The sequence below is a fragment of the Myotis nattereri genome (assembly GCF_964212035.1).
Source record: "Myotis nattereri genome assembly, chromosome: 1".
Lineage (NCBI taxonomy): Eukaryota > Metazoa > Chordata > Mammalia > Chiroptera > Vespertilionidae > Myotis > Myotis nattereri.
The window spans coordinates 67,870,384-67,884,830 of NC_138075.1; the positions used below are offsets into that span (position 1 = coordinate 67,870,384).

Sequence of the window (14,447 nt, forward strand, 5' to 3'; positions counted from 1 at the left end):
ATCGGTTTGGCAGAGTGGATAGAGCGTCGGCCTGCGGACTGAAAGGTCCCAGGTTCGATTCCGGTCAAGGGCATGTACCTTGGTTGCGGGCACATCCCCAGTAGGAGGTGTGCAGGAGGCAGCTGATTGATGTTTCTCTCTCATCGATGTTTCTAACTCTCTATCCCGCTCCCTTTCTCTCTGCAAAAAAATCAATAAAATATATTAAAAAGCAAAAATGTGATATTGATGTGTGCTTCTTTATGAACACATTACAGATCTATCTAGTGGCAGGTCTAATAATTGTCATAATTTCTAAGGAGCTATTGGCATAATCAATAGTTTGTGATATCTTCAACAACTGCAAAATGATATAAAAGTATTTCTATAGATGACCAAGTCACCAATGTTACTATTTCATAAAACTATGAACTTACAACATTTCACACATTTCAGAAGAGGTTTGAGAAAATAAAGAGTAACTTTCCCCCAAGTTTACCAAGCCCCTGAGTTCTGTCCACGGACCCCTAAGGGGTCCTGAGGATCCCAGACAAGGTCCCTTGGCCTAAATCTTACCTAAATAAAGTGGTAAAACTTATACATACACATTCAAGTTTAGCGGCAGGTTTGGATAGTTAAGGAGCTGCCCGTGCATGGACCATCCACCAGCTCCTCCTTTCACAGGGAGCGCGGCCGGCCCCACCCCCACACTCCGGGCCGGCAGGTCAGGTCGCTTCGCTGGCCCTCTGTGGCGCCACACCACAGGCAGCGAGGCTGTCCTGGCACAACGCGGCTCTCATCCACATCTCCTTTCCCGTTTCTCTTCAAAGATGCGCGGCCTGCCCTGACCGGTTTGGCTCAGTGGATAGAGCGTCGGCCTGCGGACCGAAGGTTCCAGGTTCGATTCCGGTCAAGGGCATGTACTTTGGTTTCAGCCACATCCCCAGTAGGGAGTGTGCAGGAGGCAGCTGATCGATGTTTCTCTCTCATCGATGTTTCTGACTCTCTATCCCTCTCCCTTCCTCTCTGTAAAAAATCAATAAAATATAAAAAAAAAAAATTATTAAAGAAGATGCGCTGCCAGGTGCGGGGCGCGTCCTCCCTTCCGTAGCCAGGCGCCCCTCCCCGGGAGGAGGCCTCGTTCTGCGCGTTTGTGTCGAGGAGGAAAGGCCCCAAAGGCTCTGCTCTCTCCCCACGAGGAGGAGGGTAACTCCCCAGAGCACCTGGCCGTCAGGCGCTGGTCGGGAGGGAGGAAGCAGGCCAGCAGACTCCACAGCAAGCGACCCAGCCAGTCCCATGGTTGCCCTCTCTACCCACCGTCTGGCTGGGAAGGGCAGAAATACCCTGTGGTTGCTAGGCAACGGGACAGAATTCACCTATGATGGTAGCCAGAAAATTGTTATACCCGAGCAGTGTGTGTGTGTGTGTGTGTGTGTGTGTGTGTGCGTGTGCGCTGCGACGCATCACTTCCCCTGGAAGTCTAGAAAGGGGTGGAAAAAGTCAAATTTCTAAAACAGCCTAAAGGAGTATTTGAGGTTCCAGCCAGCCTGACTGTGGAGACTGGGCTCACGGCAGAGTATGTTGGAGGTGCCCCTGTCCTGAGATATCACTCCTCTTCCCACGCCAGGTCCTGTCAAAATCTGCTCTCCATTCATGGTCAAGGTTCCGGAAGGGGCTGATAAACAATCCATCCTATAACCCAACTGGTAAGACCTCACAGCTGCTCCAGGCAGTGTGAAGCCTGCACAGGCTGAGGACCAGGCTCCGCATCCACCCTCTGGGCAGCCCCTCTGTGGCTGTGAGACAATCCTTTCTGAGCCTTGGCCTCCATTTCTGCAAAATGAAGTAGTAAAATCCATCAGGAAGTCACAAGGAGAATCAAATATGCAAATCAACCTGAATCTAACCATGAGGAAAACATCAGAAAATCCAAATTGAGGGACATTTTGCAAATAACTAATTTGAATTTCAGCTTCAAAACGTTAATGAGCCTAGCTGGTTTTGCTCAGTGGATAGAGCGTCAGCCCATGGACTGAAGGGTCCCGGGCTCGATTCCAGTCAAGGGCACATACCTCAGTTGCAGGCTCGATCCCTGTTTCTGGTCAGGGCACATGCATGAGGCAACCAATTGATGTATCTCTCTCACATCGATGTTTCTCTCTCTGTGTCTCTTGCCCTTCCTTCCACTCTCTCTCTAAAAATCAATGGAAAAAAAATATTGTCAGGTGAGGATTAATAACCACAAAAAACCCACATTAATGGCATGAAAGACCAAAGTCAGGGGTGGGAGACTGTTTTAGATGAAAGAAGACTAAGAAGTCATGAAAACTAAATAAGCATGATCTTTTATGGGATTTTAAAATAAAAAGTTAAAAAACAGCCGAAACCGGTTTGGCTCAGTGGATAGAGCATCGGCTTGCGGACTGAAGGGTCCCGGGTTCGATTCCAGTCAGGGGCGTGTGCCTGGGTTGCGGGCACATCCCCAGTGGGAGATGTGCAGGAGGCAGCTGATCGATGTTTCTCTCTCATCGATGTTTCTAACTCTCTATCTCTCTCCCTTCCTCTCTGTAAAAAATCAATAAAATATATATTTTTTAAAAAGTTAAAAAACATTATCTGGTCAATTGGAAAAATGTAAATGTGAATTTACATAATAATGTTGCTGTAAAATGTCTTAGGTTTGATTATAGTATTGGGTTACATAGCAGAATGTTTTTTCCTTAGGAGATATATGCTGAAATATTTTGGGGGTGAAGCATGACAAAATGCTATTCTGAAATGGTTTAGAAAAATACATATACAGAGAGATCAAACAAATGCGGCAAAATGAGAACTGGTGAATCTAGGTCTATGGGTGTTCGCTGTACTATTTTTACAGCTTTTATGTAGGTTTGAACATTCTCAAAATAAAACATAGGAGAAAAGGTGTACAGACATCCACACAAAGAGCCAGTTAATAAATGACAGCTCCTTACTATGATTGTCGGACTTTGCATCTACGTGGGATGCTTTTTTAAACCGAAAGAACGACTGTGGACACTGGGATGACTGCCATGGGATGGTGGCAAGACTCAGGCTGCGGGAGCTTGCTGGGGCCTCCCCACTCTGCCTGGCCCCTTAAGGGGTGGTGACCATGTTCCCTGACACCGAGAGGGAGCTCGTCTCACACTCTGGGAGGAGGATGTCTGGACCTACCCAGCCCAGGTTATGGGCCATGTTCAGAGCCTGGTCTTCAGACTTCTCCACTGTGGAAGGTAAGAGATTAGAGCTGGAAATGACACGTTTTAAAAAAACTTGTTGATATATATATATATATATATATATATATATATATATATATATATATGGCTTATTTCAGAGAGGAAGGGGGGAGAGAGAGAGAGAGAGATAAAAACATCAATGACGACAGAGAATCATTATCAAGTCCACAACCTGGGCATGTGCCCTGACTGGGAATCAAACTGTGACCTCCTAGTTCATAGGTCAACACTCAACCACTGAGCAACACTAGCCAGACAAGGAAATGACACTTTCAATCCCAGGCATGGCGGAGGCAGCCCCCCACTCCCCTGGGAGACCCAGGCTGTGTCCAGGCGCCTGCTGCCAATCGCACACAGCAGCCCTGATTAGTCCCTCTACGTAATAGTAACTTCCATTTATCGAATGCCAGGCGTACTTTGTGAGTCATTTTGAAACCTCACAATAACTCTTCAAGATGCTATTTTGCTCATTTCACTTGTGGGGAAACAGGCTCAGAAATGCTAAGAGGCCCAGCTAGTGAGTGTCTGAGCAAGACAGACGTATCTGAATCCAGAACTTCTGACTCCTAGACGCTCAGCCAGTGCCGCTCTCTGGACTCCTTCTTGTTCAGTTTTATGCCGTATATAGTATACAGTGCTTTCCTCGTGTGGCCTGCAAGTCCCCGTAAGCTTAAAGGTAGTAAAGGGGAGGAGACTGAGACCTAGAGAAGGGAACTGCTCATCATCGGAGGCTGGTGGCGGAGTCTGAGCTGGAATGCAGGAATCGGGTCACTCTGTGTCCTTAATACCCCAAGGAACTCCCTTCCTAATAACCATCGGTGACTGAGACCCACCCCTCTAGGAAGCCTGGGTGCATTAGGAACAAATGAATGCGGCCCCCTTTTACCTCTGCTTTAGTTAGGGAAGCCATTGGGTTGCTGGACGTTTCTCCCTTTTGGTAATTCCCATGGTCACTCCTCAACTCCTACTTTTCATGACACCTGCCTCTCACCCAGCTATAGTCCTGCCCATTCATGTCCTCCCCCCTGTATCTCAGCAAGCCCAGGACCCCGCCTGCCTGGGCCACTTCCTCCACCTGCCAAACCTCTGCTATTGCTTCCTGAGTGGAGCACCTCCCATTCCTTCCAATCTCCTCCTTTAAAAAGCAATGTGCTAACTACCAGATGTCCACTGTGATTCCTGATTTCTCTTCCTGCAGAAGTTCCTCTCCCTTTAGTCCCCTTGATGTCATTTACTCATCCATCCATCCATGTACTCCCTCATCCACCCATCCACAGCCCCATCATCCACCCATCCAATCATCAGACCTCCCACTTCCTCAACCTTTATTGAGCATCATCTATGTACCAACAATAAAGATAATCAAGGCCAGGCTCTTGCCTTTGGGAGACTCCTGGCCTATAGGCAGGGGCAGGAAAGGAACCCTCTGGGTTAAAGCTCTCCTAACAGTGTGCAGCGCTAGGACCATGGGGCTTCAAAGGAGGAGAGCTAACTGTTAGGCAGCTGGGAAAAGCCTCAGGACCCAGCCTGCCTGGGCCAGGCATCTGAGCTGTGACTGAGGCCACTTTCTTTTTTTAAAAAATCATAACCTACAGATATTATTTTTAATTGATTTTTTGAGAGAGAGAGAGAAAGATGTGAGGAAGAAACATTGATCAGTTGCCTCCTAGACTCACCCCAACTGGGGAAAGGACCTGCAACATTTTGGTGTGTGGGACAACACTCCAACCAACTGAGCACCTCAGCCAGGGTCAGCTGAGTCCCCTTTCTTGTTCTGTTCCTCCTCTGTGCCCATTGCTCCCCCAGTCCTCTGTCTATGTGTATTGTTATATGTGGGTGCTTGGGCTTAGGGTAGTCTCAGTGAACAAAAATGAAAGAGTGCTCCCCAAAAGTTGCCGGCTTTTCCTCCCGGGTTCCTGCTTTAGTGAAACCAGCTCTCTCTTCTATCAGAGCAGCTCTCTTTTTATTACTACACACTTGCACCCAGACAACAGGCGACCCCTCCTACCAGGGGACGGGCCTGCCATGGTGTCCAACAGCTTCTGCGGAAGAGGCTCACTACAGCTTCTCACTGGGGGTGTCGGGTTGTCAGTTGTCAGCTCACCCCCAACATGGTTAGCTTCTCAACCAGAACGCTTGGCCCACTTCCCCTGCCCCTGCCCAGCCAGTTCCGCGGTTCTTCTGCCTGCCTCCAGGCCTCCCTCCAGACAGCCTGTGGCCCTTCACGCAGGGGCCAGCCTGACGTCCAGTTGCCATGAATTTCTCTGCTCTGATGGCCTCTCTGGACACAGTGCTTGGACTCTTGGGACTCTGCTGCCCTGGGGCACTGGCAGAGGCCCCAGGGGCAGCTCAGTCTCTCCAGGGCAGAGGACAGAGAACGGAGCCGGTGGATGCCCCCTGGGCTGCCGTGAGGCAGAATGTTTGGTTCCGTCCAGCTGCACACACGTGGACACTCAGCAGGTCTGACACTGAGCCAGTGGCAGCAGTGACACGACAGGCTTCTCCTGAAGGCCCTCGGTCTTTCTGTCCCCCAGGCACCACCTCGAGGCTGAGGCTGGCACAGCTTTCCGACCTGGGTCCTCTGTGTCCCCTCACAATGGCACCATCAGGACTGATGCTGTGATTCTCTTTCTCTTTGGGACTCCTCTGCCGACTGGTCCAGAGCCGGGATGTAATAAGCTCAAAAGCTCACCATGGGGCCCGGCTGATGTGGCTCAGTGGTTGAGCGTCAACCTATGAACCAGGAAGTCACATGTTTGATTACGGTTGCGGCTCGATCCCCAGTGGGGGGCATGCAGGAGTCAGCCAATCAATGATTCACTCTCATCATTGATATTTCTCTCTCTCTCCCTCTCCATTCCTCTCTGAAAATCCATAATATATTCAATAATAAGATCAATAAAATATATATATATATTTAAAAGCTCAGTAGGGGGATGCTACAGAAGACCTGGTGCTATGGGCATGCGGGTCTTTGGAAACCCCCTCTAGGGAGACTTGCGTCCCTCTCAGGCTGCCCTGGAGTGTATGTAAATGATCAGACTGGGAGGAAGCCTAGACTATTTCCCTTGGGAGGTCTGGGGTTCCAGCACCCAGACTCAACCTCTGGGTGAGTCTGCTGAGCCTATGAGAGGTGGAAGCTAGGCAAAGGTGATCATCAATATTTACCCAGTTAATGACAAAGGCACAGACCAAGGATAATCAAAACCTGCAGCAAGTTGGATAAACTGCAGAGGAAATACCTTGAAAATGACAGCATGGGCATTTGGGCATGGTGATGGCACACGTCCTCCAATGCCCAAGGCAGGGGCCGTAGTCCCACTATAAAACCAAGGAATGGCTGTGGGAAGAGTTAAGTTCAGGATCCCCCAGACATCTTAGAGGTTCTTACTAGGGCAACAGCTGTTTTCTGGTTGTTGACCAGGTCACAAGCCAACAGAACTTTGGGGGACAAATGCCCGTAAGTCAGAGTAACCAAGTTGGGCCTGTATTGTGGCCACAGAGGTGCTGAGTTCACATCTTCCTTCAAGAAAACCTGCTGTGAGGAGTGTAATTGGCTGACAGCCCCCAGCTGCTGCTACAACTTCCTCTCTCTCTTTGATCTGCCTCCTGTTTGTGCCGCCTTCCCATTTCTGCTCGAGGGAGGATTCCCCCAATAGGTACCCTTTGCCTGGGCTTCCCCATTGGTCTTGCAGAGACTTTCTTAGAGCTACACTGTAACCTGAGGCTCTTCCCACACAATTTTTCCTTCCATCTCTCCTTTCACACGTGTCAGGCTCTTCCAGCCGATGCTCCCTTCCCCTTTATCCTTGACAGCTGTTTCTCCTATAAATCTCTTGCACGTCGAATTCTGCCTTAGTATCTGCCTCTCAGAGGAGCCGAGCTGAAAGTCTAGCTGCTAGACTCTAGCATATTCAGGATCTGGGTCCAGCACTACTCAGGGTGGGCAAATCTAGAGAATTTTATAATAACTGGAGAGTTCTGTGGACAGAATTGCTTGTGAAGCGTTGAAAAGAAGGGCTGGGAATAGGTGCAGAAATCAGAGAAAATGAACACAACGCTTGTCAGCAAATGCAATGAGCTGGGTAATTTATGATGCATTTACAAAGGAGCAAACATTAGATGGAGCTGGGTTTTAATCCCAACCCCTTCATCTCTTTGGGCAAGTCACTTAGGCGTAATTTCCTCATCTATAAAGTGGAAATAATTTTGCTTACCTTGCTGGGTTGTTGTTAGAATGGAGAGGATACATGTAAAGTACTTATCAGCATGCCTGGCACAGGTGCTCTGATTTCAGAGTAGCTATTGTTAAATATTAGTATTTAACTTCAGGCAGAGAAAGAATGTCTTTCCTCTTCCTTGAAGCCAGGCAGGGGCTGGTTCAATATTAAAAGCACTGGATCTGCCCTCGCTGGTTTGGCTCAGTGGATAGAGTGTCGGCTTGCGGACTGAAGGGGCCCAGGTTCGATTCTGATCAAGGGTACATGACCGGGTTGCGGACTCGATCCCCACTGGGGGGCGTGCAGGAGGCAGCCAATCAATGATTCTCATCATTGATGTTTCTATCTCCCTTTCCCTCTCCTTTCCTCTCCGAAATCAATAAAAATATATATTTTTTAAAAAGCATTGGATCCACCCTGGGAGAAGGCCAGGAGGCTTGGCCCTCTCTGGTGATGAGCCCCTGGAAAAGGTGAGGGTTCCGTGTTCACCCAGGGGGAGGGTCAGCTGCTCCACTCAGATCTTGCTTCCTGTACAGCAAGCATGTCAAACTCAAAGGCTAACACGAGCCAAATAACATGCTTGCTGTACAGGGTTCATGTGGTGGGAACCTCCTGGAGGGCGGGAACAGAGGTATGGGAAGAAAAGGGAGAGGAAACAATCTCAGAATTTAAGGTGAGATGGTTTCTGGGCAGTAGTAACAGACAGGATGGAAAATGAACCAGAATTGGAGCCTGAAAGTGGAGTCAGGGTCCAGACCTGGAAGGCCAGGCCCCTCCCAGCTCCTCCCCTTTCCTTTGTTCACGGCCTTCAACCGGTGAAAGAAGTTAAATAATTGCCAGTCCCCCTGTGTCCAGAGAACTGGGTGGTTGGGAATGGAGTTATGAAGGGGACCCTTGTTTTCATAGTCAGTGGTGGAGAGCTTGACTCCTTGTGGGGATGAGAGCTGGCTCAATGCAAAGGGAGAATCCCAAGAAGACACAGTCCAAGTGTCCAGTCCTGAGAATGCCCCTGCCCCACCCCTGGCAACCCAGAGCTTGCCAGCTCTCATGCCCTCAGCTCTGGCCTAGGTGCCAATATAAAGCAGGCTGCACTCGGGCCAGCTGGACCTCACAACTCTCTGCCAGCTCCTTGGCAGCTTCTGTTAAGAAGCCTATTTTCCTAAAAGGAGAGGTAGATGACAAATTGATTTCCTCAGGGGCTGACTCTAGAGGGAAAAACGACAGTAGGGGGCCATTTGTCTCAGCGGTCCCCTCATCTTCTTACCTCCATCCCTCCTCCCCACACCACAGGTGTCTGATACTGGCTGTCAAGATGCTCTGCGGCTGGCCACCCTTTAATGCAGTGGTTCTCAACCTTCCTAATGCCGTGACCTTTTAATACAGTTCCTCATGTTGTGGTGACCCCCAACCATAAAATTATTTTCATTGCTACTTCATAACTGTAATTTTGCTACTGTTATGAATCGTAATGTAAACATCTGATATGCAGGATGTATTTTCATTGTTACAAATTGAACATAATGAAAGCATAGTGATCAATCACAAAAACAATATGTAATTATATATTCAATACATGTTTGCCAATGGTCTTAGGCGACCGCTGTGAAAGGGTCGTTCGACCCCCAAAGGGATCGCGACCCACAGGTTGAGAACCGCTGCTTTAATGCCTGAGAAGAGTATTCAATAAGCTAAGCACATCCAGGACTTCATTTGTCTCCTACTCCTTCAGGGAGGGGAGGGGTAAATGCCAGCTGGGCTAAACTGGATTCTTTGCAAATGAAGGAATGAAAGAACTGAGGGAGAATGTGTGCACATGCCCGTAATATGACCTCCCCAGCCGCCCTTCATCTTCTTAACCTCGGAATTCGTTCCTTCTTCCCTCAACCCCCACCTTTCACAATCTCTCTCTCTCTCTCTCTCTCTCTCTCCCTCTCTCCCTCTCTCTCTCCCCTCTGAACTTGGAGCACACAGACCTGGGGTGGACTTTGGGCGGGATGCTTACCCTCTCTGAGCCGGTTTCCATGTCTCTACAGCACTGGGCTGTGTGCAGACTGAGATGAAGTAAACAGCAGCTGGGCCCGGCATCCTCCGGGTTCTCTGGGTTCTGAGAGGCCGCTCTAGGTCTGAAGCGGCAGTTCCCAGGCAAAGAGGAGGAAGTCGGGGCAGAGTCGGGGTGGGGCCCATGAGGGGCAGAAAGCTCAGAGGACTGACTGGCAAGCACAGGAAGTGAACCCATAGGTCCAAGGGGCTCTACCCAGAGGCAGCTCTGATCTCCGGTGCTGGGCGGACCCAGTGTCCTGGCTTCTCCCCTACCCCCACAGGCCACGAAGGGATCAGATATCCCACTAGCATCTCAAAGAACAATCACTGAACCAAGTGCTGGGATGGGCCCTTTCCCTCATTTTGTTTTCATTAATCCTCACAGCAATCGGCATAACATAGGTGTTACTATTCCCATGAGACAGTGGAGTATGTGAAGGCTCAGAGGGGTGGTTAGGCAGCTGGTGAGCAGAGGTGGGGCTTGATCGGTCTGGGTGACTCCAGGTGCAGTGCTCTCTGTCCTGTAGGAAGATATGCACCTTGGTTCTGTTGAGCCATATGCATGCGTATTGTAGGCCAGTCCCTTGGCTAGGTTCTGGGAACAAGACAGACATGGTCTCAGCTTCACACAGTTCAGTCTCAGTGGGGAGACGGACAAGTAACGGGGCCGTTACAACAGAGCATGGTAAGTGCTGTCTGAGGTGGAGCCCCTGAGCCAAGGGGGCCCTGAAGAGTGGCACCTGACCCAGACAAGAGATCAGATAAGGCAAGTAAGGCCTCCTGGTGAGTCAAGGCGCGTGTCCATAGAAGCCCCCTTCCCCAACTTCTCCTCCAACGCCAGGCCAATGGCAAGGCTAGCTATACATCCTCCACATCGCCCCCCACTTCCTCTGGACCGAAGTCAGCAAGAGCCTGCTCCTCACTCAACCTCCTTGCCTTCCTTGTAATTCTCAAGGCCAGGAATACAGTAACCTCCCCTTGCTCATAAAGCAATCCCCCTTTTCATCTGGGGCATCCTTAGTCAAGAACTATTCCTGCCTAAGAGGAGTAGGAGCCAGTGTCTCACACCCACCTCCTTCTTTAGGGAATAAGCCATGGGGGTGTGCCATTCCTAATGGGGTTTGCCCAGCCAGCGGTGGCGGCCCAGAAGCTGAGTCTGTGATCAGGTATGGCCTTTGGGGTGCTCCCAAATTCTCCATGCTATGGCAGTGGCCCACCAGTCTGGCCCAAACAAGTTACATTTTGTCTTCCTTTCTGTACCTGTAAGCTCCCTCTCCTGACCTGGGGAGATGGACATTTGGGAGATTTGCTCGATGCAGAGGAGCTCAGAAGGAGAATCAGAGATGCTGACTTTGTGTACAAAACATCTTTAATAAAAATGCAGCTATTAGAAAAAACAAAGCTTTCACAAGGGTTCTATCAAAAAGTACAAATTTTAAATAAATGTGTCAGAAAAGTGACAGCCAGATACACCAGCCACAGTCACAGCCTTGGGGGAAGGGAGGAGGTGCCCAGAGCTCCAAGAAGAGGCTGGGCACAGGGTTCTTTGGATGCCTGCAGGGGTGGGTCCTGGAGCTACCAGGCAAGAGCCCTAACTCAGTGCTCCTTTCCTTGGAAATAGAGAAAGGACATGGCAAGTGTAGGAAACTGAGTCTGAAGCAGAAAGGCACAAAAGTTATTTGTAAGGCATGACGTCTAACTCGTAGATGAACGGGTGACCATAGCCACAGGGCCCCTGGCTCTGGTTGTGCTCCTGATGGGTGCCACCTCTGGGTTTGGCCACAGGTTAAGGTGAGCCAAGTGCCCAATCCGTGCAGTTAGTCTACAGAACAGATGTGTTACTTCACTGGCAAACTAGTATCTGGCTCTGCCAGGATAAGAAGGATCATACTGGCCCCAAGAAATGCCCCCAATGGGAGAGCACCAGGCCTCCTGTCCAACCCCGTCCTCTGAGCCATGTTGGGCACCCACCCTGGACAAAAAACTTCCAAGGGCCGTCCCTGTCATCCAGATATCTGGAGAAGCTCCAGGCTCAGAGCCAGGATTTCTCTGAATGGCAGGCACGAGAAGCTGGCACTGTCAAAACCAGCCTCCAACAGCTGCTGGCCCCTTCCCATGGTCACTGGTGACAGGCCTCCCTAGTGACATTGGGCAGTGGGTAGGCAAAGAGGGAGAAGTCCAGGATGTACTTAGGCAGCAAATCCTGCAGCAGGGACCGTGGGGCACTGCACAGGTGGTAGTGCAGGCTTTCCTGGCTGGCAGGCCGGTACCAGGCCTGGCGAGCTGGGAATCGGACATGGGGTGGTGCCCGCACCCACTCCAGCACCTGGTTGGCATCAGCCTCCAGCCTTTCATAGGAGCCTACAAAGTCATAGCGGACAGCACAAGGCTGGCACAGGTGGTACACAGGCATCCAATGCTCATTCATGCGCTCAGGGTCCTCGTCGACGAGGTACCTCAGGAATTCAGGGAAGGTGACATCGTCCCCTGCAGGGCTGGGCCCAGCTCCTGACCTGTACCTTCTCACGATCTCAGCCCCATAGCGCTGCTGGTACTCTCGGATCTCACCAAACTTATTGCGGTAAGCAGAGAAAAGGCGTTCCAAGGGGTCCCGCACAAACAGGAACTTGAAGTAGTGCTGCAGGCGGTAGCGGATCTCCTCAGGCCGCAGGTCGGCCAGGAACACCAGGTCATTGCGGTGGTCCATCTTGAGGCGGACGTCCACGCTGTCCAGGACGCCCGCCAGCACCTTCAGCACCCGCTTCCAGTTGGAGCAGGCCACTTTGGGGACGTAGCAGTACAGGAAGTGGTAGCGATCACTCACGAGGATGTGGCGCAACAGGGTGCGCCGCTGTCCCACTGGCAGGTCCCAAGGGTCCCGGGGCATGCCCGGCTGTCCGCACACTGCCCGCAGGGTCCGGTTTCGGATGTCCTGCCTCACCTGCAAGTCCGAGTCCCCGGCATCCAGGTTCAGCCCTCCAGGCCGGCGGACCGTCCCGCGCCAGGCTGCGCCCTCGCGGTTGGAAGGGTGCAGGGGAAGGGGCTTCATTTCGGCCAGGATACCCCGCTCGATCATGAGCAGCAGCCCGCTGGAGGCCACGATCACCGCGAACATCAGCATGGACGGCAGCAGCAGGGGCGGCGCCCCCAGCCCGGCCCGGGCCCGGCCCAAGGGGGCCCGCCTCAGCGCCCGGCCCAGGGGCTCGGCGCCATTTGGGGCCGCCAGCGGGGTCAGCGGGCGGGGGAACATGGTGCTCCGGTGCTGGGGGCCTGCGCGGGCCGGCCGATCCCGGGCTGCCTGTCGGGGAGACGGGCTGCGGCTGGGGCCCGGCGCCGATGGTTTGGGGCCGCAACGCGGGCCGGGGTCCGGGAGGGGAGCGCTGACCCGAGACCAAGGCGCACGCGGAGGCGGCCGGCTCCCCAGCGGAGGCGCCGGAGCGGGAGGCGGGCGGCGGGAGAGCGCAGGGAGAGAACGGGCCGGATGTCCCGCCCGACAGCTCTCCACCCCCAGCCCCGCGGTGACACAGGCGCGGGGGCGGGCCCAGCCGGAGGCGGAGAGAAGGGCGGACACCCCTGCTGGGAGCGGGCTGGGCGTGCGCGAGCAGACCCCTACCTGCGCCTAATGCAGGGCCACTCTGGTCCTCCGGGTTTGGAGGCAAAAACTGACGAGGTCCCGAAGGCCAAAAAGATCCAGGCCCCGGCGAGTGCCTCCAGGGAGCTGGACGGAGAGGACCTGCACTCTACACCCTGCCGCACACGCTGGCCTGGCTGAGCCCTTCCCTTCTAACAGCTGGAGGAGCCCCCAACCCCTCCCAGCGCTGGAGTCCTAACTATTGAGAGGCCCGTTTCTAGCTTGGAGCAGGGCCCCCAGTGTACTCCCCCTGTCCTGGCCACTCCACTGACCAGGGGCTCCTCTCCATGGGGACCCTTAAATTTAACTACCTGGCCGATTAGTGTTTATCCACTGTAATGCTGAATATCCCTCCCCCAGGCATGAAGAGGTGGGATAACTAGTGAGGAGCCAATGACAAGTTGGTGCCTTCTGACCAACGATGTGGTCAGCACACATTTTGAAGGGTGAGCAGCTGCAGGGACAGAGCTTCCTTGCCTGGAGCCAAACACATGCTCAAAGGCACCAGGTTGGCCACCTGGGCTAGAGGCTGATGGGGGAATGCCTTGGATGTCAGTGGCCAGCCTTTCCCCACCTGAACTGGATTCTTTGCTAAGTACCCAGACTTCACCCTGTCATGTGTGGAGAGCCCTCATCAGGCTGGGTACTGGGCTCTGAAGCACAGTAGTACTGTTGAGAATCCACACTTCTTGAGGCAGGTCTTTGTATTCTCTCCTTCATTTGTCACAGTCACCCTGGGAGTGAGATGTCATGGGCATTTCCCACTGTGCAGCTGAAGAAACAGGCTCCAGGAAGCTGAGACTATGGATGGGCCTGATTCTAAAACCTGAATTCCATGCTTCAGAGATGGAGTACAAAAGTAGAATGGTTGGGAAGGAGGAAGTAGCTGACCCAGGACACACTGTACTGAGGGGGTGGGTGATGGATCAGTAGAGGCCAGAGGCTTTGAGTTTAGTGGGAGAATGGCACTACCATTGATCAGATGAATTCAGAAGGATGAGGGGTTGAGGGATGAAATGAAGCTAGAAGTCTCTTGGTTGCCCCCCAATCCTAACAATATGAGCACATAGGATGAACCATCATTCCCTCAGCAGAGTACCAGTACCTAGGTATCGGGGCTCTAGGCCAATTCCTGCTGGCCAGCTTCCCAAGGGAATGGCCTAAGGTGATGAGGTGCTATCTATCTTCACTGACCAGTTCCCAGGTCACCAGCCTGATGAGGGCTGGCAACACAAAGATTTCAGTCCAAGGAGGTAGCTCTGGCCACCACGGTGCTAACAAGTCAACTCTCATTCCGCCTCCTCTCCTCCCTCTACT

At 52.1% G+C, this 14,447-nt stretch overlaps 1 protein-coding gene across 1 annotated transcript; it reads right to left on the bottom strand.

The window, feature by feature from the left end:
- Window positions 1-10,850: 10,850 nt before the first annotated feature.
- Window positions 10,851-12,749, bottom strand: CHST14 (carbohydrate sulfotransferase 14; the record flags this gene model as incomplete). Its single annotated transcript, XM_081105686.1, has 1 exon — window positions 10,851-12,749. The coding sequence occupies one exon, from the start codon at window positions 12,747-12,749 to the stop codon at window positions 11,619-11,621; it is 1,131 nt and encodes a 376-aa protein (XP_080961812.1). The 3' UTR covers window positions 10,851-11,618.
- Between the last annotated feature and the right edge of the window lie 1,698 nt (window positions 12,750-14,447).